Raw genomic sequence first — 26,845 nt, 5'->3', positions numbered from 1 at the left:
GACTTCGGTGGTGGAAATTTGCAGGGCCGCCACTTGGGCTTCTCCTTCGACGTTTGTGCATCATTATAGGCTGTCGGACTTGGGTAGTTTGGAGTGGGTGTTAGTCACCGGGTCTTATCCTCTATGAGATAATATTTGGGGATGTTCTTGGTGCAGGATATTAAATAAAGGTCTTGCAACTCGATGTCCGTCTCCTGTGTGTTTTCTTGCTATGTCTCATTGGTTAAAATGAAGGCGAGGGAGGGACGGGAGGTAATGCTTCCATTTTCTTACGATAATGGCATTACTCCTAGTCCTACTCCCTCGCCTTCCTTTTCCGTTCCCTCCCACCCTCCCGGTACGGACTGTCCGAGTTGCAGCTTGGGCTTGGTTTTTGTACAGGAGGGGATAAGGGTGGGGGGGGTTTTGAAAGGGGAAGGGAGGGTCTAGGGGGGAGGCGGGAGGCCTCATTGGTTAAAAGGAAGGCGAGGGAGTAGGACTAGGAGTTATGCCATTATTGTAAGAAAATGGAAGCATTAAGCAATGGTTTGAGTACAGGTTGAGCGGTGTGTGTTCAGGGTGAGGGGTGTGTGGCTTCAGGAAGCAGGTGTGTAAGTGCTGGATGAGAGGTGTGTGAGCGTTGTCAGAGTGCACAGTGAGTGATCTACCAGTGCAGGGTGAGCAGAGCTTTGAGTGCAGGGTGAACTGTGTCTGAGTGCAGAGTGCGCATGCCGAGTGAGACATGTAGGTCACCATTACAGCACCAACAGTGTGGGCGGGTCAGCACAGTCAGTCCATAGCTTTCGTCCACTGTGGGGGCTGCCCCTTTCTGTCAGCAGGCCAGGCACCAGCCTAGGTGCTCTGGAAGTAGGGATCACAGTGACACCATATCTAGGGAGGCCAGATTTTGAATCCCAAAAACCGGGACATTTCACAAAAATAAAAGAAGGACTACAATTTTACATCAACCGAGGGGCACAGAATGATAGCGCTCATCAACCTAGAATCACAGAAAAGGCACTAAGAAAAGAAATAAAATGCAATTTTTAAACCCATTAAGATACGTTTTCATTAAATAGGTTTCTCGTAATAGCTGCTAACTAGCCCTGCTTTGTAACACACAAAAACAGGCCTCTCTCTTTTTTTAGTCAACTTTCTCCAAAAACCGGGACTCAAGCCAAATTTGCCGAAAACTACTGGGACAGCTGGTGAAAAACCCGGACTGCCCCGACAAATCCAGGACGCCTGGTTACCCTAACCACCCCATAGGCTTCTTAAGGTAGGACAGGAGGGTGCTCTTATCCCATCACGACCACAGACTTCCATTGGATTGCCGATGGGGCAATCTCTTGGATAGACGGTGTTGTTAGGGTTGGGGATACCGCAGGGAAGAGAAAACAGGGTAGCCCAGAAGGAAGAATACCTTCAGTCGCTTGGTTGACATCCTGAGCCCAGTGATGGAGCCCCTATGCGATATATATGTGTGTATATATATATATATATATATATATATATATATATATATATATATATATATATATATATATATATACATATATATATATATATATATACATATATATATATATATATATATACATATATATATATATATATATACATATATATATATATATATATATATATATATATATATACATATATATATATATATATATATATATATTCCTCCGACTGAGCGTTCATGTGATCCTTGACCAGGATTGGTTGACCCTAATGCCCCAATCAGGAATCCCCTTTGTGTATCTATGTTTACAGCTATGAGGCAGTGTTGTCCACACACAGTCTATATTGCCCACTAATAAAGTTTTGCTGGCACTGGATCTGCAAGGTTGTACTCTTCTGGGGTGTCGGGATGTATAGCTCAGTGGTACCCCTAAACACCTGAACACATTGTCCCTTTGAGTTGTCACTGAACAGACAGCACGTGGAGCACTATCCATTGCCCAGACGCACAGCGGCTTGACAGCTTCAGTTCACTACTACAGGGTGTGTCACTCTGTGCCCTATTTTATAGGGGCCTGGGAACTACTACCAGCCCTGTGGTCCTCATGCTACGCGGGGACATATGGGGGTACTAGGAGCTACACACATATTGTGTGCTCTACGGCAAGTTGCTTCCTCGAACCTCACCCCTAAGATACGCACAGGTTCCAGATGTGAGCTGGTTCACCCCCATCTTGCATTCTACATGCAGCCAATGTGAATTTACCATTTAAGTGAGGTCATAGTGGACATAAAACAAGTATCTGGATCCAAGCATGGAGTTTCATCACCTCTTTAAATATGCAGCTATGTTTGGTTTCTTCCACATATCTAGGTAAGGCACCTTGCCTTCTCGGTGTAATCTTCTTCTGGGCTTTTTTTTACCTGATGTTGTAGATTCTGTGAAATAAGGATTTACCATATCTATGGGGCAGGGGGTTGAATGAAAGTGCTGAGAATCGAAGGTCTTCTTTGTACCCAGTACAGGGAGAGACTGACAGTGCTGTGGACTGAAGCCCCATGGGCATCTCCAGGGCAGCAGGTTGAGGGACTATCTCTTCAGAAGACTTCAAGCATGAAAGAGACAGCTAACTCCATTGAATAATCACCAAACGACTGTCTTTTATGCTTTGCCAAATATGTACAGTTTTATAAAATAACAAAGTTCAAAATAGGAAATGACTGTCATCCTGCCTTGGGCCAGGGTCTGTCTCCTGCTGGGGACAGTCCTAAGGTTGGACCTGCAGAGGTTCATGCGATGTCTCTGTGACATTGGGTCAGGGTTCACCGTAGAAGAGTGGGACCAGTTTCTCAAAATCCAAACAGTCCCCTAGACTTGGCGTACCCCAGCTCGGCCTTGCTGCTGATGAAGGAGAGAAGTCCCATGTAGGTCTCCACTGGAATGGGCTTCTCCAGCACCAGCGGGCCATTGGCTCGGCCTGGCAGAGGGTCTGTGGCATGTGCCGCCTGCACCTGCTCCGTCAGCTTGGCCTTGAACTTTTCCAGCTGTGGGCGAGAAGGACATAGTTTCAGAGTCCGAGGTCGACGCGACTAACATCTGTGCCATGCTAGATAATACTAGGTACTGTCTAGGCCCATATGTACTAACTCATTCTCCCATAGACACAGAATGGGGAAAAACCCTTTCCTACATCAGGCCCTGAGTTATTTGGTGCAAAGGGTAGTCCATTACCACAATAGCTAGGTCAGTTGTCATAAGCCAAAATTGAGTTTGAGGCAACAATAATACCAAATTTGCAATTCCGATAGAATGATAATTGGTGATTATGAATCTCGCTTCTTTTTATCCGCAATCAAAACATTTGCAACAATTCTTTTAAAATAAATACCATTTATTGGCTGATGTTAAAATGCAGTAAAAAGATTCAGTTGAATTCAACTGTACAGCTATACTGCATTTATACTAAGCCTGGGCAGAGTTCACCGAGTCCGACTCTCCGGAATTCCAGAGTTGAAAAAAACTCAGTGGAATTTGGCAGAAGCAGAGTTCCGTGACCTGTGGAGACCTGAATGCGCCTGATCTCTGAAGCACTAAGCAGGGTCGGACCTGGTCAGCCAGGCCCGACCCTGCTTTGTGCTTCTGAGATCAGGCGCTTTCAGGAGAGGGCCGTAGGCAGTGAAAGCTGCTGTTTCAGGCCTCTTGTGCACCGGCCTGACCCGTGTGCAGTGCACACGGGAAGGCCGGTGCACAAGAGGCCTGAAACAGCAGCTTTCTTTTGCTGCCTACAGCCCTGGCCTGAATTCAGCCAGAGCCGTAAGCAGCAAAAGCTGACAGGCATGTTGTGCACCCGCCTGCCCGGTGCGCAGTGCACACAGGACAGGCCGGTGCATAAGAGGCCTGAAACGGCAGCTTTCACTGCCTACGGCCCTGGCCTGAATTCAGGCCTAGGGCCTTAGGCAGCCAAACTGCCATTTCAGTCCTTGTTTGTACACCAGTGTGCATAAACACAGATAAAAGAGACAAGGACTTACCTGGGTCTTCCCGGGGGTCCTCCAATGGTGACGAGTCTCTCCTAGCAACGGCTGCCTCCCTCTGTGCTCCGGTGCATGCTGGAGCCTAGTTACGGGCTGCACAGAGCAAGCGCAGACTGTCTGTGCTTGGGCTGTGCGCCCATACTTGGCTGCAGCGTGCTCCGGGTGAGCTCCACTGGCAGAGCTAGCAGAGTTTTTGGACTTACTCTGCGCTCCAAGAGGAGCGCGGAGTTCCAAACACTCTGTTAGCTCTGCCATAATAGCGGAACTCCCCACACACCCCTAATTTATATCTGAAGAATATCAACACAGTGCCATATTTTATTCTAAAATAATTTTCCCTGGAGAAGTAGCCTTGAACCCAAAAGAACATAGTGAAATTGCAAGTCTTTAAGTAACAAATGACGAGATAGTCTGCCAGTTGATATTTATGAACCTGTATTGCTACGTTGTGTTTATAAGTCAATGTTTTCACATTCTACCTGGGTGTGGTGGATGGTCTGTTATGCTGGAGGAGACAACAGTGTGCTGTCATCAAGTGCAAGGTGCAGGGGATGTGGATGTCCCTTGGAGTAAGCGGTGTCACTAGGGCCGGACAGGAAACCAAAAGCAGCCCAGGCAAGAATGCACAAACTGGTATCATCCCTACCCTCACCTTGTTCTATCTCTCTTTCCATTTATCTGTTGTCATACTCTGATCTCTCTCTCGCTCCATCCCTCTCTCTCTCCCTCTCTCTCTGTCTCTCACACACACTCTCTCTTTCTCTGTGGGTCTCTCTCTCTTTCTCTGTCTCTCTCTCTTTCTCAGTGTCTCTCTCTCTCACTTTCTCTGTCTCTCTCTCAGCCCCCTTTCAATTACTGCACTCAACCTTGGGGAGCTGGGGAAATGGCAGAGGTGCCCGCAGCAGCACTGGAATTCAAAAATGGTCCTTTCACAGACTCTGTAAGGCCTGGGCAAAGTGGGCTCTGGCCCAAGTCCCCGCCTTTCAGTGGCCCTTCTTGGGCTTTTGTGACAATCCTAGACTGTATGAGTTTATAAATACCCAGTTTGTTTACCTACCTTTTTTTTTTTTACCAGGCCAGGCTGCCCAGCCATTATGGGCCTTAACTTAGACATGGTGAGGGTTAAATGCATTAGGAAAGAAAAACCATATTGGGTTCAGTTTAGATTAAGCAAACACTTAATATTTTAAAGTGCACATGCCCAGCCAACTGAACACACCTTTGCCTTCATGCACCATGTTCCAGTCTCTGTACAGTGGCACTGTATGACCCCTCTGTACCTGCATCATTCTTGTGCAGCTACTGCCGGACTGGTGCGATCACGGGCTAGTGCCACGGGGCTCCAGTGCCAGTCCCTCATGGCAGAGGCGGGACAGCAAAACAAGCCCCCATCAGCACCTTATATGAATAGTACTGATAGAAATAACACCACACATTGTGCATAGAAGGCTTGACAACTTGCTATATTTTCTGTTTTTTTGGGCTCAGTTCAGTGGGAGACTGCTGTGCCAAGGTAGGGTCACGAGGGTAGGCCATATGCCAATGTGCAGTGCAGGGCTGCATTATATGCTCTCTTTTAGACTGCAGTATCCTTGCTGGACCAGTGCAATCACAGCATAGTCCCAAATGACAGAGAATCCCTGCTCCTCGCACTGCAGGGACTGGAGTGCATTAAACTAAAAATGCACCCTCTGCTTGTACAGACCCCAAAAATTAGACAATTTATTGCACCACATGCAGTGGGCTTCTTCATGTCACTAGTCTTTCTGGTTCTCTGGTGCTGGTCAGCAAGAGATAACCTGTTTCGTTGCAGGGTTGTGCCCAGATGGAGGTTGTCTAAGGAAGAGGGTTGACTGTGATCCAGTGCTTTATTTGTAAATAAAAAGGTCCTGGTGCCAAAAGCCTTCCTCTTAAACACGCGGCTGCTGCAAGTAAATGTGTGAACATGGAATACTGAGGCAGGGTAATCCTGAAGCCATCTCAGGCCTCTTTAATCAATTTACAGCCTCTCCCTGCCCCTTCACCCCACTCTTGCAGCTTACTGCTTTCTCCCTCTGTGACGCTTTTTCATTTTTATCTTCCTTCATCTATCTCATATTTGTCTTTCGCTCGCAGTAAATACTTGAGGCCGAAAAATAAGTGCCAGCCCTGAAAAATAAGTGCCGGTGCTTAGCACCAGAATCAACAAGCACAAATTAAGCCCTGCCGTGAGCCCACCATAGCTGCCGAGGATGTGAATGAGCTGAAAATGTATACCAAATTCAAAGATGTTCTGAGCAGGGGGCCCCAAATTTTGTTTGGTCGCAGGGCCCCCAAAACCTCAAGATGTCCCCGTTTCCTTCAATGACTTCAGATCCCAAGAATGAATGGGCAATATAGTTGTAGGCGTTTCTAGTTATAAGGTTAAAAGTGCAGTGGCCACTTGTCTCTAATGGTGTAGGCGATGTCAAATTCAGCCCAATTCACATGTATTACCTGGCACATGTGCATCACCGTTTTCTCTCTGTCTGCTGCCGGGTGCTCTGTCAGCGTGACGTAGGGGAGGTCACTCGCCCACGGGTTCCATCGTGAAATGAAGGACGGCTCACGTAGCTTGTCCCACTGGATACGCACGGCCTGTCCCTCGCGCCTGCATTGGATAGAGCGCAAGACAGACCAGGCATTGCAAGTCGGAGAGAGGGAGAGTGAAAGGGAGGGAGAGGTGGAATAGGGAAGAGAGAGGTAGAAAGACTGCATTAACCAATTAGAGATCAATTCCTATCTTTTTTATCACAAGTTATAAAAAACATTTGACCATTCAAGAAACACGCAAAAAGGGAACAAAACAAGATGTCTCCCCCATTGCGCAAACAAAACACACCAGAGCTGACCCAACCCTATTTCCGGCCCCATTTAATTTTTTGACTTCTCCGTATCACAGATGACAGTGCTCCTGGTGAAGCTGGACAGCTGGGCAGCGGAGAATCATGGACTCTCAGACTTCCATTTCGGTTTCCGCCCAGGTCTTGGCACTGTCGGACAGACTCTAAATGTGTCCTTAACAATCCAGAAGTATACCAAGGTCAGAAAAAGCAGCGTGCACCTTGCTTTTATGGAGCTGATCTGTGCATTTGATTCAGTAGACCGTGTTATGGGGCTAATGTCCCAGATGGGCATGGATAGTGCAATTATCTCTCTGCTCCAAAGATGGCATGCACATACCACTGCTAGAGTACGTTAGACAAGGCAGGGAGACCTCACTTAAGCTTTTCCATCAGTCACCGGGGTGGGACGGGTGTGTCCTGGTGCCATTTCTTTTTTTGATTTATATCCGTGGTCTTGGGGATTGTTGGACCTGGCTTTTTGACAGGGTCATCCCCAAACTTTTTGCCTCCTTCCTCCTATTTTTTCTGACCTGTTGTTGTTGGCTTTTGACCTCTGGGCACTTTACCACTGCTAACCAGTGCTAAAGTGCATATGCTCTCTGTGTAAATTGTACTATTGATTGGTTTATCCATGATTGGCTATTTAATTTACTTATACGTCCCTAGTAGAGTGCACTATATGTGCCTAGGGCCTGTAGATTAAATGCTACTAGTGGGCCTGCAGCACTGGTTGTGCCACCAACTTCAGTAGCCCCTTAACCTTGTCTCAGGCCTGCCATTGCAAGGCCTGTGTGTGCAGTTTCACTGCCACTTCGACTTGGCATTTAAAAGTACTTGCCTAGCCTAGAACTCCCCTTTTTCTACATATAAGTCACCCCTAATGTGTGCCCTAGGTAACCCCTAGAGCAGGGTGCTGTGTAGGTAAAAGGTAGGACATGTACCTGTGTAGTTATTTGTCCTGGTAGTGTAAAACTCCTAAATTCGTTTTTACACTACTATGAGGCCTGCTCCCTTCATAGGCTAACATTGGGGCTGCCCTCATACACTGTTGAAGTGGCAGCTGCTGATCTGAAAGGAGCAGGAAGGTCATATTTCCTATGGCCAGGATGGTAATATAAAGTCCTGCTGACTGGTGAAGTCGGATTTAATATTACTATTCTAGAAATGCCACTTTTAGATAGTGAGCATTTCTTTGCACTAAAATCTTGTTGTGCCCTTCAATCCACGTCTGGCTAGGTTTAGTTGACCGCTCCTTGTGCATTCACTCAGACACACCCCAAACACAGGGTACTCAGCCTCACTTGCATACATCTGCATTTTGAATGGGTCTTCCTGGGCTGGGAGGGTGGAGGGCCTGCCCTCACACAAAGGACTGCCACACCCCCTACTGGGACTCTGGCAGACAGGATTGAACTGAAAGGGGGCTTGGTGCATTTCTTAGACACTCTTTGAAGTCACCCCCACTTCAAAGGCACAACTTAGTATAAAACAGGGCCTCTGCCCTACCTCATCAGACAGTTGCTGGAGAAGAAACCTGAACCAGAAACTACATCCTGACAAGAAGAACTGCCTGGCTGCTCAAAGGAGTCACCTGTCTGCTTTCTACAAAGGACTGCTGCCTTGCTGTTGGCCTGCTGCCTTGCTGAACTCTTGCCTGGCTGTGAAAGTGCTCTCCCAGGGCTTGGATAGAGCTTGCCTCCTGTTCCCTGAAGTCTCAGGACCAAAAAGACTTCTCTTTTTCACTTGGACGCTCCGTGCGCCGAAGTTTTCGACGCACAGCTTGTTCCGCGGCAAGAAAAACACTGCACACCGACGCTGATCGACGCGACGCCTTCGGGACGACCGAAACTTTAACGCACGGCCTCGCAAGGACAATGCCGCCCGACTTCCAAGGAGAAATCGACGCGACTCCTGCCGTGAGATCGAAACTTCGACGTGCAGCCCCGCAGAACGAGGCGCAGCCGGAAAACAAGCAGGAAAATCCACGCACAGACCCGGGACATCTGGTAATCCCCGCGATCCACAGAAAGAGACTGTCCGCGCACCGGAAAACGACGCACGACTTCCCCGCGTGAAAAATAACGACGCAAGTCCGTGTGTGCTGGGGAGAAATCGACGCACACACCAGTTTTCTACGTATCTCTTCTCCTGTGGCCCTCTGAGGAGATTTTCCACCAGAAACCAGGTACTTTGTGCTTGAAAGAGACTTTGTTTGCTTTTTAAAGACTTAAGACACTTTGGTGGTCATTCTGACCCTGGCGGTCTTTGACCGCCAGGGCGGAGGACCGCGGGAGCACCGCCGACAGGCCGGCGGTGCTCCAATGGGGATTCCGACCGCGGCGGTAAAGCCGCGGTCGGACCGGCACCACTGGCGGGGTCCCGCCAGTGTACCGCGGCCCCATTGAATCCTCCGCGGCGGCGCAGCTTGCTGCACCGCCGCGGGGATTCCGACCCCCCCTACCGCCATCCAGATCCCGGCGGTCGGACCGCCGAGATCCGGATGGCGGTAGGGGGGGTCGCGGGGCCCCTGGGGGCCCCTGCAGTGCCCATGCCACTGGCATGGGCATTGCAGGGGCCCCCGTAAGAGGGCCCCTACAAGTATTTCACTGTCTGCTGCGCAGACAGTGAAATACGCGACGGGTGCAACTGCACCCGTCGCACAGCTTCCACTCCGCCGGCTCGATTCCGAGCCGGCTTCCTCGTGGAAGCCTCTTTCCCGCTGGGCTGGCTGGCGGTCTGAAGGCGACCGCCCGCCAGCCCAGCGGGAAAGTCAGAATTACCGCCGCGGTCTTTCGACCGCGGAACGGTAACCTGACGGCGGGACTTTGGCGGGCGGCCTCCGCCGCCCGCCAAGGTCAGAATGAGGGCCTTTATATCACTTTTCAGGGATATCTTTACAAATTCATATTGCAACTTTGATCGTTTTGACCTGATAATACCCAGATAAATATTATATATTTTTCTAAACACTGTGTGGTGTATTTTTGTGGTGTTATATTATGGTGTTGTATGATTTATTGCACAAATGCTTTACACATTGCCTTCTAAGTTAAGCCTGACTGCTCGTGCCAAGCTACCAGAGGGTGGGCACAGGCTGATTTTGGATTGTGTGTGACTTACCCTGACTAGAGTGAGGGTTCTTGCTTGGACAGAGGGCAACCTGACTGCCAACCAAAAACCCCATTTCTAACATTGGTGATCAACGGTGAGGATAGGACTTGTGTTTGTGCAGTGACATACAGTAGCTAAGTATTTCACTACCTACCCACAGTGGAATGTCAACTTGATTTTTCATCTTTTTTGCTTTTGGTTCTCTGATGTCCTCCTGGATATACTATTGATATTTTGGACTTTGGATTTTGGTTTTTGCTGGCAAGACCTTATCAGAATGGGATTGTGTAACTACTCATTCTTTGTACGTACTGACCACCTCACTAAGGCTGACCTAAGGAAGCTTTGCAGAAAATGGGGCCTTCCTGTAGCAAGGAGATCTACTAAGGAGGAAATGCTACATAACTACATAGTCTTGGGGGAAGAAAGATGGGCAGAGAGAGAGGCAGCAAGAAACCAAATGACTAAGTACCCCTCAGATGAGGAGGAGGACTGCTCACATGAGGAGGAAGACTGCTCACATGAGGAGGAAGACTGCTCACATGAGGAGGAAGACTAATCAGATGAGGAAAGAGACCCAGAGAGAGATGAATGGCTCCGAGGTCAAAGGCGGCAGGAGCAACAATTAGGAGTATCTTGCAAGGGTTGAGGCAAAAAGACTCTTAGCCCTGGAAGAAGAAAAGATTGCAGCTCAAGAGCTGAGCTGTAAAGAGCTGAAACTGGAGGCCGGAAGGGCTGAGTCCAGTTCAGATGGTGGCAGCAAAAATCTTGCATCCAGTACTGCTGAAGAAGGGCACAAGGTGCCCAACTTGAAGAAGGGAGTTGACACACCCCAGGTGGTTCAAGGGTATGAGGTAGTTCCCGTTATGCTCAGGGTCCCTGAGAAGGATTGGGGAACTGGCACAGGGAGTCATATTCCTACTGGGGGGAGGGACACTTTACTGGCTCTAGCAGAGAGTGACAGAGAAAAGGGTTCCCCCCTGGTGGACGTCCTGGATATAGAGTGTAGAGACATCCCAGAAGAGTAAGGATTGAGTGTCAGGGACAGTCAGATACTGTCTCACCAGTCTCAGGAGGGTGAAGTAGAGTGCTTTTTCAAGGTTGAGTCACTGGATGGTTGGGTGAAGGGTACTGTGGTTAATACATGTGAAGGGCAGAATGATGTAATTGCTGGAGAGCATATGTCTGGTCCTTATTTTCCAGAGCTACGCCAACACCAGGTGGAGTGTGAGTTCTCTGACCCTAGGGAGCTTACAATGGAGGCAGACTTCTGGGTGAGTACCAGAGAGTCTGAAGAGGCATTTAGGGGTGCTCCTGAAGGGAGTGGTCTAGGTGTTTCCCAACCAAGTGAGGTGGGAGAGGATTGTAGTGTCCCAGGTAGGTCCCAGAGCCTAGCCTGTACCGTAGGGCCACCTGTTGAGGGAATCCCTGCAGTGTCAGAAGAACTTGGGGGGGTGACTGTAGCCAGCATCCCAACAGTTCTGGTGTCTGGCAGAACCACTCCTAGTGAGGGGGTGCAGAAGTCCAGACATAGGGTTGAGAGGGGGTTGCGGACCCCAGTGGAGGACCTGGAGAGTCAGGGGTCAGCTCTGAGAGCAGAGCCCCCCAGGAATGATCCAGGTGAAACTGTTTCTGGTTTGGGGGAGACCCAGACTCTGCCAGATGGTCAGAGGTCAGGAGACCTGCGCCAACCAGACTCTTGTGTGGCCCTTGGGGACGGTGTGTTCCTTGTGGGGGGTGAGAGTGCCCCCCAGGAAGTCCTGCCATGCCAGGCAAAGATTCAACCTCAGGGTGGTGACTCTGAGTTGGATAACCGGGTTCAGAGGTTAAGCTCTGACCTGGTGGGAGGTAGGTGTGCCTCCCAGGAAGTCCTGCTGTGCCAGGCAATTGTCCAACCTCAGGGTGTTGACTCTGGGTTGGATGGCCAGGTTCAGAGGTTAAACTCTGACCTGGTGGGGGGTAGGTGTGCCCCCCAGAAAGCCCTGGGGTGCCAGGCAATTGCCCAACCTCAGGGTGGTGATCCTGGGTTGGAGAACCAGGTTCAGAGGTTAAACTCTGACCCGGTGGGGGTTAGGTGTGCACCCCAGAAAGTCCTGGTGTACCAGGCAGTTGTCCAACCTCAGGGTGTTGACTCTGAGTTGGATAACCGGGTTCAGAGGTTAAACTCTGACCCAGTGGGGGGTAGGTGTGCCCCCCAGAAAGTCCTGGCGTGCCAGGCAATTGTTCAACCTCAGGGTGGTGACCCTGGGTTGGAGAACCCGGTTCAGAGGTTAAACTCTGACCCGGTGGGGGGTAGGTGTGCCCCCCAGAAAGTCCTGGCGTGCCAGGCAATTGTTCAACCTCAGGGTGGTGACTCTGGGTTGAATGGTCAGGTGCAGAGGTTAAACTCTGACCTGGTGGGGGGTAGGTGTGCCTCCCAGAAAGTCCTGGTTTGCCAGGCAGTGATCCAGTCTGAGGGTACAGACCCTGGGCTGGAAGACCAGGTTCAGGGTGTCCCCCCGGACCTGGAGGGAGGGGCTACTGATAACAGTGCCCCTACCATGTTGTCTTCTGAGGAGGCCACTCCTAGTTGGAGGGTGCTGGACCCCAGAAGGGAGGGCAGGGGGAGGGAAGCCTCACCCCGGGCCCTAGTCCAACCTAAAGGTACAGACCCCAGGTTGGAGGGCCAGTTGCAGGTTAACAGCCCTGCACTGATGGAGGAATGGTACAGGGCGACTTCTATAAGCACCCTGACCATGTTGGACTCTGGGGGTACCGCTCAGGAGGGAGGGTACAGAGACCCAGAGGGGAGGACCAGGTTCAGGCTGTCATCCCTGACCTGGTGGAAGGGAGAGTGGTTAAAGGGTGCCCAGCACCTGGGGCTACCGCCCCTCACTCTCCACAGCCACAGTGGTGGGAGAGCTTTGAGAGGCCTGGGGCCTGGCTCTCATCCCTGGCAGCTGTCAGTAACCACTGTGGCTTGCTGTCCGGTGGACAGAGTTATCCCTGGGGAGGGGACAAGTGTCACACCCCGGGGGTAGAGTGGGCAACACCACTGTGTTGGTCATGGTGGTACTATCCTGCTCCTGGGATACATCTGTGAGCAAAGTAAGGTTAGGTGCTGCACAGATGGGATCCGCAGGTAAGGAGAAAGGTTCCCCATGGGTTGGCTTAGTGGGCCCTGAGAGTATGGACAGAGGGATCCAATTGGGGTCAGGAAGGTGAAGAACTGGAGCATGCCCCTGCTGTTGTGGGCCTGGGTCCTTGTTCTGTCGCCTCAAACAGGGAAGTACATCAGGATAGTGATTGTTCTCCCCTGGCTTTAGGCTGGTAGGGGGTCATGTTGGACCTGGCTTTTTGACAGGGTCATCCCCAAACTTTTTGCCTCCTTCCTCCTATTTTTTCTGACCTGTTGTTCTTGGCTTTTGACCTCTGGGCACTTTACCACTGCTAACCAGTGCTAAAGTGCATATGCTCTCTGTGTAAATGGTACTATTGATTGGTTTATCCATGATTGGCTATTTAATTTACTTATAAGTCCCTAGTAGAGTGCACTATATGTGCCTAGGGCCTGTAGATTAAATGCTGCTAGTGGGCCTGCAGCACTGGTTGTGCCACCCACTTCAGTAGCCCCTTAACCTTGTCTCAGGCCTGCCATTGCAAGGCCTGTGTGTGCAGTTTCACTGCCACTTCGACTTGGCATTTAAAAGTACTTGCCAAGCCTAGAACTCCCCCTTTTCTACATATAAGTAATCCCTAATGTGTTCCCTAGGTAACCCCTAGAGCAGGGTGCTGTGTGGGTAAAAGGCCGGACATGTACTTGTGTGGTTATATGTCCTGGTAGTGTAAAACTCCTAAATTCGTTTTTACACTACTGTGAGGCCTGCTCCCTTCATAGGCTAACATTGGGGCTGCCCTCATACACTGTTGAAGTGGCAGCTGCTGATCTGAAAGGAGCAGGAAGGTCATATTTAGTATGGCCAGAATGGTAATATAAAGTCCTGCTGACTGGTGAAGTCGGATTTAATATTACTATTCTAGAAATGCAACTTTTAGATAGTGAGCATTTCTTTGCACTAAAATCTTGTTGCGCCCTTCAATCCACGTCTGGCTAGGTTTAGTTGACCGCTCCTTGTGCATTCACTCAGACACACCCCAAACACAGGGTACTCAGCCTCACTTACATACATCTGCATTTTGAATGGGTCTTCCTGGGCTGGGAGGGTGGAGGGCCTGCCCTCACACAAAGGACTGCCACACCCCCTACTGGGACTCTGGCAGACAGGATTGAACTGAAAGGGGGCTTGGTGCATTTCTTAGACACTCTTTGAAGTCACCCCCACTTCAAAGGCACAACTTAGTATAAAACAGGGCCTCTGCCCTACCTCATCAGACACTTGCTGGAGAAGAAACCTGAACCAGAAACTGCATCCTGACAAGAAGAACTGCCTGGCTGCTCAAAGGACTCACCTGTCTGCTTTCAACAAAGGACTGCTGCCTTGCTGTTGGCCTGCTGCCTTGCTGAACTCTTGCCTGGCTGTGAAAGTGCTCTCCAAGGGCTTGGATAGAGCTTGCCTCCTGTTCCCTGAAGTCTCAGGACCAAAAAGACTTCTCTTTTTCACTTGGACGCTCCGTGCGCCGAAATTGTCGACGCACAGCTTGTTCCGCGGCAAGAAAAACGCCGCACACCGACGCGACGCCTTCGGGACGACCGAAACTTTGACGCACGGGCTCGCAAGGACAACACCGCCCGACTTCCAAGGGGAAATCGACGCGACGCCTGCCGTGAGATTGAAACTTCGACGGGCAGCCCCGCAGAACGACGCACAGCCAGAAAACAAGCAGGAAAATCCACGCACAGACCCGGGACATCTGGTAATCCCCGCGATCCACAGAAAGAGACTGTCGGCGTGCCGGAAAACGACGCACGACTTCCCCGCGTGAAAAATAACGACGCAAGTCCGTGTGTGCTGGGGAGAAATCGACGCACACACCAGTTTTCCACGTATTTCTTCTCTTGTGGCCCTCTGAGGAGATTTTCCACCAGAAACCAGGTACTTTGTGCTTGAAAGAGACTTTGTTTGCTTTTTAAAGACTTAAGACACTTTATATCACTTTTCAGGGATATCTTTACAAATTCATATTGCAACTTTGATCGTTTTGACCTGAAAATACCCAGATAAATATTATATATTTTTCTAAACACTGTGTGGTGTATTTTTGTGGTGTTATATTATGGTGTTGTATGATTTATTGCACAAATGCTTTACACATTGCCTTCTAAGTTAAGCCTGACTGCTCGTGCCAAGCTACCAGAGGGTGGGCACAGGCTGATTTTGGATTGTGTGTGACTTACCCTGACTAGATTGAGGGTTCTTGCTTGGACAGAGGGCAACCTGACTGCCAACCAAAAACCCCATTTCTAACAGGGATCATTTGATTGGGGCTGGATTTGAGATCCCCACACTTGGTGCTCGGGAGATAAGTTTCTTCTAGCAAAACTTCAACTTAACACACTGCATTTTTTATTGTCTTTTCCTAGCAGGGGGATGTGGTTTTGAAATTTGCCGCCTTGTCATTGTGAAGCTTCAGCTGGCCAATCCACTCTTCATTTAACCTTGTTTTGCACATTTTATAAATCTGAAAGAAAGAATTTTTTGCGCCCCCATTTGCAGGAAGCCGGGCTTAGATCTGATACTGCCATATGTGACTATTTGCAGGGACTGGGCAACGTAGGCGTGATTGTGGCAGTATTGAATTTTAAGTATTTTTAAATTCTGTTCTCTATACATAATTTTATACTATGTTATTTTAAAAATGTTTAAACTTTTACTGTTTTGGTACTTGGTTTGTTTTTAACTTTTATGGCTTATCTTTGCCGAATAAAGTATTTTTGACAGTGACATGTCGTACTTCTTACCCCAAAGGTGGGCACCTCACACAAAAAAAGAGCAGGCAGTACAAGTTTTACCACATAATTAAGTCCATCGTCCACATAGTGATATCTATTGCTATGAAAATGCCTTCTATTGGACGTAAGTATTTGCCAGGTCCCTCCAAAAACAGAATTCAGTTTGTGATTTAGAACTACCAAGTTGCTAAGACTGTTGTGCCCGCTAACTCCGATCAGCCCTAGGACGGGAGATGGCACTCAGCTAGGATTGTTAGCCCAAGAGAATACTCGGTCAATGACAACTCTTCTAACAATGAGAAAAGCATCCCTCACAAGCATATCTTTGTCATACATGTATGGAGTACGCATGCACAGTTGATAAGGACATATTACGTGTCAGAGTCTCACTATTGCACACTGAATTTTGTTCATAGGTGCACACCAATATTGGTTTATATACATTTTATGTATTAACCATGCCGGGTGGAAGTTCTAGATAATGTCTGTGACATCATATGATGTATCATTATAACAAGAGACTGGACACAAATTGTACCCACTATTAAACAAAATGAAATTAAGGCCCTGATTACGAGACTGGTGGTCATCAGACTGCCAGCCTCACTGTGGCGGTCTTACCGCCGCGGACCCACTGGTAAAGACCGCTGCATCACAAGTTGTGGGGTTTGGCAGAAGCCAAACCACCACAACGCCTCATGGCCCGCTGGTGCACTCGCACCGACGTGGCCGGCGGTGAGCTCCTCCAGCCTGGCGGCAGGCCTCTACCTGCCGGCCAGATTACAAGGCTGCAGACTGCCAGGCTTTCCGTGGCAGTCATCCTGCCACAAAATCCCTGGTGGTAATGCACCCGGCGACAGGAATCCCCATTCCTGTCTCCTGTCGCCGGCACACACACACCCACAAATCCACACACATGCTGAAACCCCCCCACCTGTCCACACACTTACAAACACCCTCCCACCCCTTCACGAACACATACATTCACATACACACCCCTCCGCATATGCATACATTCACACACACACACCCATTCACTCGCAGACTTGCACACATGCACCACCACTAACTTGCAGACTTTCGCTCTTGCACCCCCACTCACATGCACCCCAATACACACACCTACTCACTCGCACCCCATCCCCTCCGCATACATGCAGACACACCCCCCAACCGAACACATACATCAAGACACCCCCACTCGCACGCTCGCAAACACGCACTCAGACACCCCCATTTGCACACATACACGCACTCAGACACCCCCATTCGCGCACATTCACACACACACATGCGCCCAACACTCCCCCCCTTTAGGACAGTCAGCTTATCTTTTCTGGCGAGCTGGTTGACCGGGAGGGTATGGGTCCTGGTGGTTTTGCACCGCAAGTACCACCACGCCAGCAGGACTCCGCCAAGCAGTATTGTGGCACGTAATACGGCGGGTGGAGTTTTGCTGGCATGGCGTGGCGGTGCTGGTGATGCCACTGCCTCTTCAACTGTCAGACTTCTGCCCATAAATGGGCGGAAGTCCACACACAACTCCTAGTATGACGGTCAGCTTTATATAAATTCATATGTGATGTTGTACTCCAAACTCTTAGTCACCGGGGACACCTTCAAAGGAGTCACTTAGCATGAGGCACCTTCAGCTCAGCTGAAGCCCAGTCTTCAAGTCCTCGCTGGACCAGTAGACCGCAGCGTGGGCGTGAGATTGAACACTCCTGTTTACTACCTACTCATCTGGAAGGTCCCAGCACCTTCTACCTCTCATCAGAAATCAATACACCCGGACTCCACTGAGTTGTTGTTTCTGCTAATTTACACCCCCCCCTAAAGTGCTGAAAGATGCGTATGTCTCATTTAATGTCACAGGAATACTGCACAAGCAATGTTCAAGCCCTTGTATTCTTGCATGTTAATGGTGGCAACTCCCTGGTTACCGAGACTCACCTGGGCTTATATTAGAGCAGTGGTTCCCAACCTGTGGGCCGGGGACCCCTGGGGGTCCGCGAAGCCTCCTCAGGGGATCCGCAACTGCTTAAAAAATATAATAATATTAGGTCCCAGCTATCAGAAATGACTCAGTGGGGGTCCTCGGGTTCCAATAATGATTCAGTGGGGGTCCCCGGGCTCCAGTACTGATAAAATGGGGGTCCACAGAAGTCAAAAGGTTAGGAACCACTGTATTAGAGCATCCTGCATACCACATCACCCCCCCCATGCAAATGCTGAAGAAATAGATCACATCACCCCCACTGTGATGGAACTCCACTAGCTCCTCTTGTCAGCCTACAAAATCATAAAAAACAGCTGAATCCTTTACAAAGCCGTCACAGCCATCACCCCTTCCGATCAGGCTAACAAGCTCATCATCTCCATTGGCTCTCGGCACAGCCAGGATGCCAGCAGGCTGGAGATGAAGACGTGCACAAAAGAAAAAAAAACAGAACCAGGTCTTCTCAAGCTATGTGGAAAAAATCTGGCTCCAATTTAGGTAAGAGCTGGAGGCATCTCACTTTGAAGAACAGCACAACACAATGAACCAACAGCCCGCGTCCACTCTCAGCCGCTGCTCCAGTCACTCGACTAATGTCCCATTGCCTTCGACCCTGTGCGGCACTCCTGCCTTTAGACTAAGAGCATGATGCACAAATGCTTAATATGTACATACATGCACACCTACTTGTTCAGAGAGGTGGAGGGATATGTAAAGGGCCCCCAGATGATGGTGTCGATGAAGTTGAGGGGCACCCGGAAGAGCTGAGAGCTGCAGAGCCCGACAAAATCATACTGGCAGAGCAGCAATGAGTTTTGTGTCAGCAAGACCAGGCGTTCTTGGTCCTGGTTCCAGTGGTTGATCCTAGAATGGAGGCAAGATCATGAAAAAGAGGACTTAAACAAACATACTTCTCACATTGTCATTGTAGATGTGTCCTAGCTATGAAAATACAGAAGTCTCCTTCTGACGTGGACATGGGGCCTCAAGCTATATGACTTGCAATGAGCATTAAAGACATTTCCACGTCTCCTTATTGTGGTTAAGTGAGCGCTCTGCTGGCAAAGTCGGCCACAGGAGCACCACGGGCACTAACAAGACTCTCAGTGAGACCCCATAAAAGTCGTAGGGCACAGTAACACCCTCAAGTGTCTTTTCTCCTCAACCGGCATCTCCTCTGTCCAATCCGCGTATGGCTTTCCTCTGCCGTCTGTCCTTCTGCCAGCTAACACTCTGTCCAGGTTCATCTTGCTTGGCTGCTTCACTGATCTGCCCTTTTGTCATCTCCTACCCTGTTCCAACAACTGACCTGCTAATTCACTTGCCCTTCTTAACTTCTTCTAGTTAGTGTCCCGGTGCCCTACACACTTTTTCCAACAATCCTCTTCCCGCACCAGCCATGGCCAGTCTTTTGTCCTGTCCACCACTGTCAAGTCCAATATATTAATAATATCTATATATATGTATCTCTCTCCCTCTCTCTTTTTCTCTCTCTCTCTCTCTATATTTATATATAAATATATATAGGGTATATAAGGTAACTATAACTTGTGCCCTCGCCATGCACAGTTTTTTCGTAAAAAAATGTTACTGCAATTATTACATTGATATTATTAGTGATGGTATCAAAGATGTACTGAGTGCTGTAATTTGTGGGGTAATTAGCAGTGCAAGGAGAGGGCACGAGTTATAGTGACTTGAGATAACTAACTATAATAGGTGAATTTCTATGGTTTTGTATGTTTAAAATGTGAACCTAACTATAACTATAACGTCCCTGCAACTTTGTTTTTTTCTGTGAATTTCTGTTTTTGTAATTCTATTTCCTAACTATAACGTCCCTGTAACCTTTGTTTTTTCAGTCAATTGCTATGTTTTTTTAACATATAGTAATTTTCATTACTATATGCTAATCTAACCACTGCCGCGCACGGTCTTTGGTCATGCGCAGCTGTGGTTGGCCACAGGGCCTCGACTGCAGCCAGTCCCTGCTACCAACCCCTATAACCATCCAACCAGCTCTACACACTGCCTTTGGCCGTGAGCAGTGGGGGTTGGCCTGTGGCATGGCCTTGCGGCAAACCCCTATAACAACTCTCCCTTGCATGCCCCCCCTCTTCAGGCCAACATCGTCCCTGGGGACCCCATCCCCTTGGGGCCCAGCATAAATATTTAATTTTTATGTGGGAGTGGGGCTGGGTGCCCCCCAGGCTGATCTCGGACCCCGGGGTTCACATCATAATTTTTGGGGGGAAGGGGACCATGTGGCTCCCCTCCCCAGGCTGATCTCATTCCGGGGACCCCATCCCCCGGAGCCTTGTCTAAACATTTAATTTTGGGGGGGGGAGGGCGGGTGGGGGCTGGGCGGCCCCCATCCCCAGGCTGATCTCGAACACGGGGACCCCATCCCCTGGGGTCCAGCAGTGAGACCTTGTTGCCCCCCCAGGGCACCCAGTCACAATGTTGGGGACTGTGGGGGGAGCCTGAAGGCCCTCACGGTCTCAGCTGACTCCCCACCTCCTGTGGGAGCCACCACCCCTGTCACAGAGAAGGGGCTGCTTTGCAGCTTCGTCTCTGTGAGCGCAGTCGTTTCCTCTGTCTCCCTGCCTGCATCTTTGCATCATTAAAGTGATCACAAGTAGAGATGAGAGGGTGAACATCACTTACTCTGTGAGGATCCAGGCACTCTGCACATCTCCATCGACAGCCGGCGAGAGGATGCCCGTCACATCTTTGATTGCTTGCTCCAGTACTCCAGACTGGGGGATTTTAGAAGAAGGAAAAAGAGAGAGACATAGTCAAGCAAGGAGAAAGGGGGACAGAGCAGACAATAGAGAGATTTAGATTAGATTGAGATACATTTTGGAGGCCTCAGGAACACATAGATTTTCTGATGTTTTTGCATTCCTCTTTTTATTTTCTCTGCATTTCTCATCTAATTTACCACCGTGCAGTATTTTAGATGTATTTCGTCATTTACTGTTACTTTGAAACTACAACCACCACCTGCTTTTTCGTTCAATTCACCATGATAGTCAATAATAAAAAATAAAAAAACATTTTACATTTAGAAATGGGGAAATATACCCTGTTTTCAGCATTTGTAAAGCTTTGAGCTTTTCACACAGTTTAATGGATGAAGTGAGGCTCCTCTCCTGCAATTCCTCCTTGGGCAGATTTCCAACTACATGGGGAAATCGCAAAAATCCCCAAAAATCTCCTGGAAACATAAGACAGCTCAAAATTCTCAGAAGTGCTCCAATTGGGCAAAATGTACTCGTGCAGATTTTCCAAAAGGTGGAAAAACACGAAATTAAATCTTGCAGAAACAAACATTTACACTACACTTGGGACTTTTTTTTCTCTGTATGGGAAATATTTTTCTGTATGAAAACAAACTCTTCCATGGCACCCCCATGAAATATTGGGGAGTTGCTGTGAGCAGGTGTTACAAATTACAGAAAAAATGGCGCAGTGAAATCTAGTAAATTTCACTCTGACATTTTTTTGGGGGCCTCCCAGTGTCAAAACGCCCCCCATTGCATACATTATGTCTGGCACTGGGATGATGTATCGCAAAGGGTTAAAAAGTTGGACAATGCATGCATTGCACCACTTTGTAAATCTGGCGCTGGGGAAGGGCCTCCATAGTGTAAAAAAAAATGATGCTAAAACGGCGGAAGGGGATTCTAAATCTCCCCCTAAATTTACAACAGAAGAAAATCCACCATAGTGGTGGATTTATAACCATTGTGGTTTGTGCTTCAAAAATGTCACTAATTGTGGTTCTATGAATTTGGATTTGGAATTTTGAATCGTAGACTGTTCTTTGCCACAGCAAAGTTCAACTTGGGTGCTTCAAAGCTTTTGTGAATCTGGAGCTAATATTTGCTTTAAAAAACTGTGCAAACAAGTTTTTGTAGAAGCGGAGCTTCCGCACCACCCTTTGACAAAGAAAATAAAGTTAATTATAATGGAAGGAAGGGTGGGAAGAAGCAAGAAGAACTTTGAAGAAAGACAGAGGAAGGATGAAAGGAAAGACAGAGATAGGGCGTATCACAGGAAGCCAGGCCGGAGCAAAGATGGCAGGAAGGGTTCATTCAAATAAAAGGCATTTGTGGTGCTTTCTTTTTCAAGTTTTCCATTCGGTGACCCTATTCCCTAAAACTTAGGGTGAGGTTTGCTCCCTTCCCTCGCTCACTTAAGCCCATATTTGAGAAAAAGTGGTGCATCAGCTATGTTGCGCCAGTTTCTTGCGCCCCCTTACCCGCTCCTAACAACATCATGGTTACGCCATATTTATAATACGTGCACCAAGGCAGTCGTTAGCACAATAGTGTTGAAACTTTTGACGCCATTGTGGTGCTTTGCTACACTAGTTTCAAAGATTTTGACGCTAGGGCAGCAAAGTGCAAGGAGGCCCGTAGGTTTCTAAGGGAGCGTCATTTTAACACCTGCCCTGAGCAGACGTTAAAAATGATGCCAAAAATGCTGCAGTGAAATCTTTTAGGTTTCACTGCACCATTTTGCGGGCCTCCTAGCGCCGGAACGCCCCCCTTGCATACATTGCATAATGTGGCACAACGGTTTACAAAGTGGCGGAAGGATTTACACAGTGGTGAAATGCATGCATTGCGCCACTTTGTAAATATGGCGCGGCAGAAAAACCACTCATATGCTCCTGCGCTAGAGTAGTCAGACACTCCCATGCTGGTTACTGCATCATATACTGCCGCCCTGGTTTACTCATGCACTCCCTCAGTGGTTCACTCACGCACTCCCTCATTTATTCACTCACGCACTCCCTCAGTAATTCACTCGTATGCTCCTTCACTAGAGTAGTCAGATACTCCCATGCTGGTTAGGGCATCATATACTGCCGCCCTGGTTCACTCACGCACTTCCTCAGTGATTCACCCACGCACTCCCTCGGTGATTCACCCACGCACTCCCTCGGTGACTCACTCACGCACTGCCTCAGTGATTCCCCCATGCACTGCCTCGGTGACTCACCCACGCACTCCCTCAGAGATTCACTCATTCACATGCTCCTTCACTAGTGTAGTCAGACACACACATGCTGGTTACTACGTCATATACTCTTGCACTGGTTCACTCACCCACTCCCTCTGTGATTCACTCACGCACTCCCTCAATTATTCACTCAGGCACTTCCCCAGTGATTCACTCATATGCGCCTTCAATAGTGTATTCATCGCCCCCATGCTGGTTATTGCATCAAATGCTGCCGCCCAGGTTCACTCATGCACTCCCTCAGTGATTCACTCACGCACTCCCTCGGTGACTCACTCAAGCACTCCCTCAGAGATTCCCTCATTCACATGCTCCTTCACTAGTGTAGTCACACACACCCATGCTGGTTACGTGATATACTCCTTCACTGGTTCAGTCACCCACTCCCTCGGCGAGTCACTCACGCACTCCCTCTTTGGCTCACTCTCTCTAAAGCGAGCCCTTTACTCAGTCCGAGCGAACTGGGTTTTAGGCGGGTGTCCCCGGTCCCTCTTACCCGGAGGATGAAGTAGTCGCCCCCGCTCCTCCTCGGCGCCGGCTCCAAGGCGCTAGGGCTGTACCCCACGCGGGGCTCTTTGGAGTACAAGTGCGCATGGGGCTCCTGGTGGTCCACTTGGAGGACGGGAGAGGGACTGGGGTCGGTGGGGGGCTCCTGGAGCCCCCCGCACACTGTGGTCACCTGCTCCATGGCGCACTCTCCCCAGGGGCCGTCTCTCTCTGGTTCTCTCTTTGCTATTTCTGTATTTCCTGCTGCGCCTGCTTTTCACCCTCTCTCCTCCCCTTAGATACCCGGAAGGTGGCAGTAAACAGAGTGCTTTCAACCCCGTCTGCACCCCCTTCCCGCCTGCCCTCCCGCTGTCTTAATACCCAGAACATTTATCTTTTTATATAGCGCTTCATGCTGGACCTCTGCTGCTTCTGGGCGGTTTTATGACAGTTCGTGGCACAGCCTACGTCAGCGGGGCTCAAGGCACCCATCTGGGGGAGGATGGGAAACTAAACGAGTCTGTTCTGCACGGCTGAAAGACGAGGAGCAGATCAGCAGATCTCTGCCGCTGGCGCCCTACCGACTGAGCTGGTTTCTGTGGGGCGATGACCTGCAATCTCCAGATTACACGCAGATTCCAGTAGGGGGCGCATCAGTTCTTCTATGTCATTGTGCCAAATGTTTATAATTATATTTTGTACTGACCTGGGGACCAATTGCGTGCCCAGATACACCTGGTTCAGGGGCGGGGCTCCAGGGCTATGTGTGGGGGTTACATCCCCCTAACAAATGTATCTTGTGATAAACAGTTGGGTACAGGGGCTTTGAGTCGGGTGAGGTGAGTTGAGGCGGCACGCCGGATTTCACCAGGAATTTCACACAACCAAACAAAAACGCACAAACACACTCTCCCTCACCCAGTTTGGAACTACTTTAAAAAATGTTCATTATTTCACAAATTAATGTGCTTTCTCTAACTTAGTGCCCCCACCAATCTGCATTCCTCTCCCTGTACACTTTCCCTTACGTCCGTTTTGTGTCCCCAACTTGCCCTATAATGTATTTCAACATCATGTGCCAGGGTGTTTGTTGGGAACACTGAAGCTCACACCCCTCAATCTTACTGCCTAAGCTACGCCCCTGACCTTGTTTCTGGTACTCAATGCCTTATGGGAGTTGTAGTCTATTTCAATTGAATCCAATCAGTTCTACTGACACTTAAACAATGACTTGTGAAATGACAGCCCAGAACTGGAAAAGCAGCATCCAGTTGACGATGAGTCATCTGGTTGGCCTCATTCTAGAACTGAAGAAAATGTCTCTTTAACTATCTGCTGGCCACATAGTACACACTCTCAGCGATTTACCCTGCGACCGGACACTAAGCAAATAAACTTCACTATTTGCCAGTGGCGGCTGGTGACATTTGAAAGTGGTGGGGCAGAGAGAACCAACGTGTATTGCAGCGAATAACCGGGCCCAGTTCTTCCAAGGAGCTTTGGAATGGCGACATTCCAACTTTAAATACAGCTTACTAAGGCGTAACTAACCGGAACCAGTGCTTGAAATGGAAAAATAGAAGTGCAGATTCTCTGTGCCAGAGTGCCTGCTTGTTTCTGAGAAGTGCCGGTACTCTCCCATTAAAAGTATTACGTTTTTCGTGAGAAGTGCAGGTACTCTCCCTCTCAAAATAAAAAAGTGCCCGTACTCAGTACCATACAGTACCGACCCATTTAAAGCACTGATCGGAACAGGGGCCGTCGCTCATCAGAGAAAAAAGTTCTCAGTAAAGGACTGAATACTGGTTCCCTGAGGCCGCTCGGGAAGTCCAAAATCCCCTGGCCAAGTGCATCTAAAGAGCCATAAACATCTCAAATTGCTGTCTGTTTACGTTCCCCTCAAGTGCAGTGTTAGATGTCTTCTGTTGAGGAAGGGGTTCACGGTACCTCCACACCTGCCAAATTAGTAAAAGTTTTCACTGTGTGAGGAGGGGCTGGGCCATGAAACAGCAGTGCTTAATTTGAGCTGCGGTTTCCAGTGCTGAGCACCAGCATTTATTTTTGAGGGCCGGCACTTATTTTCCTGCCTCAAACATTTACTGTGAGCGAAAACACATGTGGGAAAGACATAGAAAGAGAAAAACAAAAAAGCGTCACAAAGGGAGAAAGAAGAAAGCTGCAGGAGTGAGCTGAAGGGGCAGGGAGTGGCTGTAAACGGATTAAAGAGGCCCGAGATGGCTTCAGGATTGCTGCCTCAGTATTCAGTGCGCGCACATTTAATTGCAGTGGCTGCATGTTTCAGAGAGCTTTGGGCACCAGCACAGTTCTATCCACAAATTAGGCACTTTGAAAGAGGCAGGGCCTCGTGCCCAGAAATCCTTCTCTTATCCTCAGGCTCTGAAGTTAGCTTTGCACCCTAACCAAAATCAGCTGAAATTAGAGCTAAGAATAAATTACAGGGGAATCTGTGAGTTTGATATTCAGAATTAGGATTCAGCCATGAAATCTGAGTTTGTGATAAATTACTGATAACATTGTCATCTTAGAATAGATATACATTTTCAGCGTAGGTCTCGTAGATAAGAGTAGGTTGTGGGCAAAGTCATGATTAATGCATTTTGTACAAATTAGTCCATGCTGTAAATTCAACAGAAACACTCTGGGCCAGATTTAGAAGGCCCTTGTGCCACAGCAGCGTCATTTATTTTTTTACGCTAATGTGGCGTTAAGGAGGCCATTTCCCTGCGTCATATTTTCAAAATGGAGCAATGCTAGCACCAGGTATAATATATGCAAGGGAGGGTGTTCCCACGCAGGGAGGCAGCAAAAAATGGCACTGTGAAATCTACAAGATTTCACTGCAACATTTTTTCCATCACTTTTAACGCCTGCTCGAGGCAGGCGTTAAAGTGACGGGCCCGTAGTGACCTATGGGCCTTCCTAGTGCTTTGCTGCACTGGCACCATAATTTATGGCGCTGATCCAGCAAGGCGCCACAATAGCACTATTGTGGAAACGAGCGCCGTGGTGCTGTAAATATGGCACAACCATGGTGTTGTTAGGTGGGGCAGAGGCAGCGCAAGAAAAGTGGTGTATCGGGCGATGCGCCACTTTCTTGTAGACCTGGCCCTCTGTTTTCTGTCATAGCATAACTTAGCAACCTCAGGTACCGTTGACAAAACTGCCCTGATTTACTTAAACATAGTTAAAAGGAAACTTTAGGTAAAACATTGGTGAATGGGAGCTCTTTGATTAATCTACTTCAGTTCGATACCCATTTTTTTGTGAGACAAACTGGGAAGAGAATTACAGTACTTACTTACTGAATGTAAAACATTAATGACACCAGCAATGCTTCCCTAATTTAAAGTTGTTCCAATCATTACTGACATGGCTTACTTTAAAAGAATGGAGACCCATTTTGCCTGGGAGAGTGATCAGGACATGAGCTGCAGAGTCTGTGAATAAAGAACACGCTGT

The 26,845-nt window shown here is 48.8% G+C and overlaps 1 protein-coding gene across 1 annotated transcript; it reads right to left on the bottom strand.

The window, feature by feature from the left end:
* Window positions 1–2,582: 2,582 nt before the first annotated feature.
* LOC138303709 (tumor protein p63-regulated gene 1-like protein) lies at window positions 2,583–23,775 on the bottom strand. Its single transcript, XM_069243053.1, has 5 exons — window positions 23,376–23,775; window positions 20,513–20,604; window positions 18,533–18,709; window positions 6,457–6,610; window positions 2,583–2,991 (listed from the first exon to the last, which is right to left on the bottom strand). The coding sequence occupies exons 1-5, from the start codon at window positions 23,565–23,567 to the stop codon at window positions 2,797–2,799; spliced, it is 810 nt and encodes a 269-aa protein (XP_069099154.1). The 5' UTR covers window positions 23,568–23,775; the 3' UTR covers window positions 2,583–2,796.
* Between the last annotated feature and the right edge of the window lie 3,070 nt (window positions 23,776–26,845).

Source organism: Pleurodeles waltl, chromosome 7 (assembly GCF_031143425.1).
Source record: "Pleurodeles waltl isolate 20211129_DDA chromosome 7, aPleWal1.hap1.20221129, whole genome shotgun sequence".
Taxonomy (NCBI): Eukaryota; Metazoa; Chordata; class Amphibia; order Caudata; family Salamandridae; genus Pleurodeles; species Pleurodeles waltl.
Note: the sequence above shows the minus strand (reverse complement) of the source record. Positions and strands in the feature narration are given on the sequence as shown.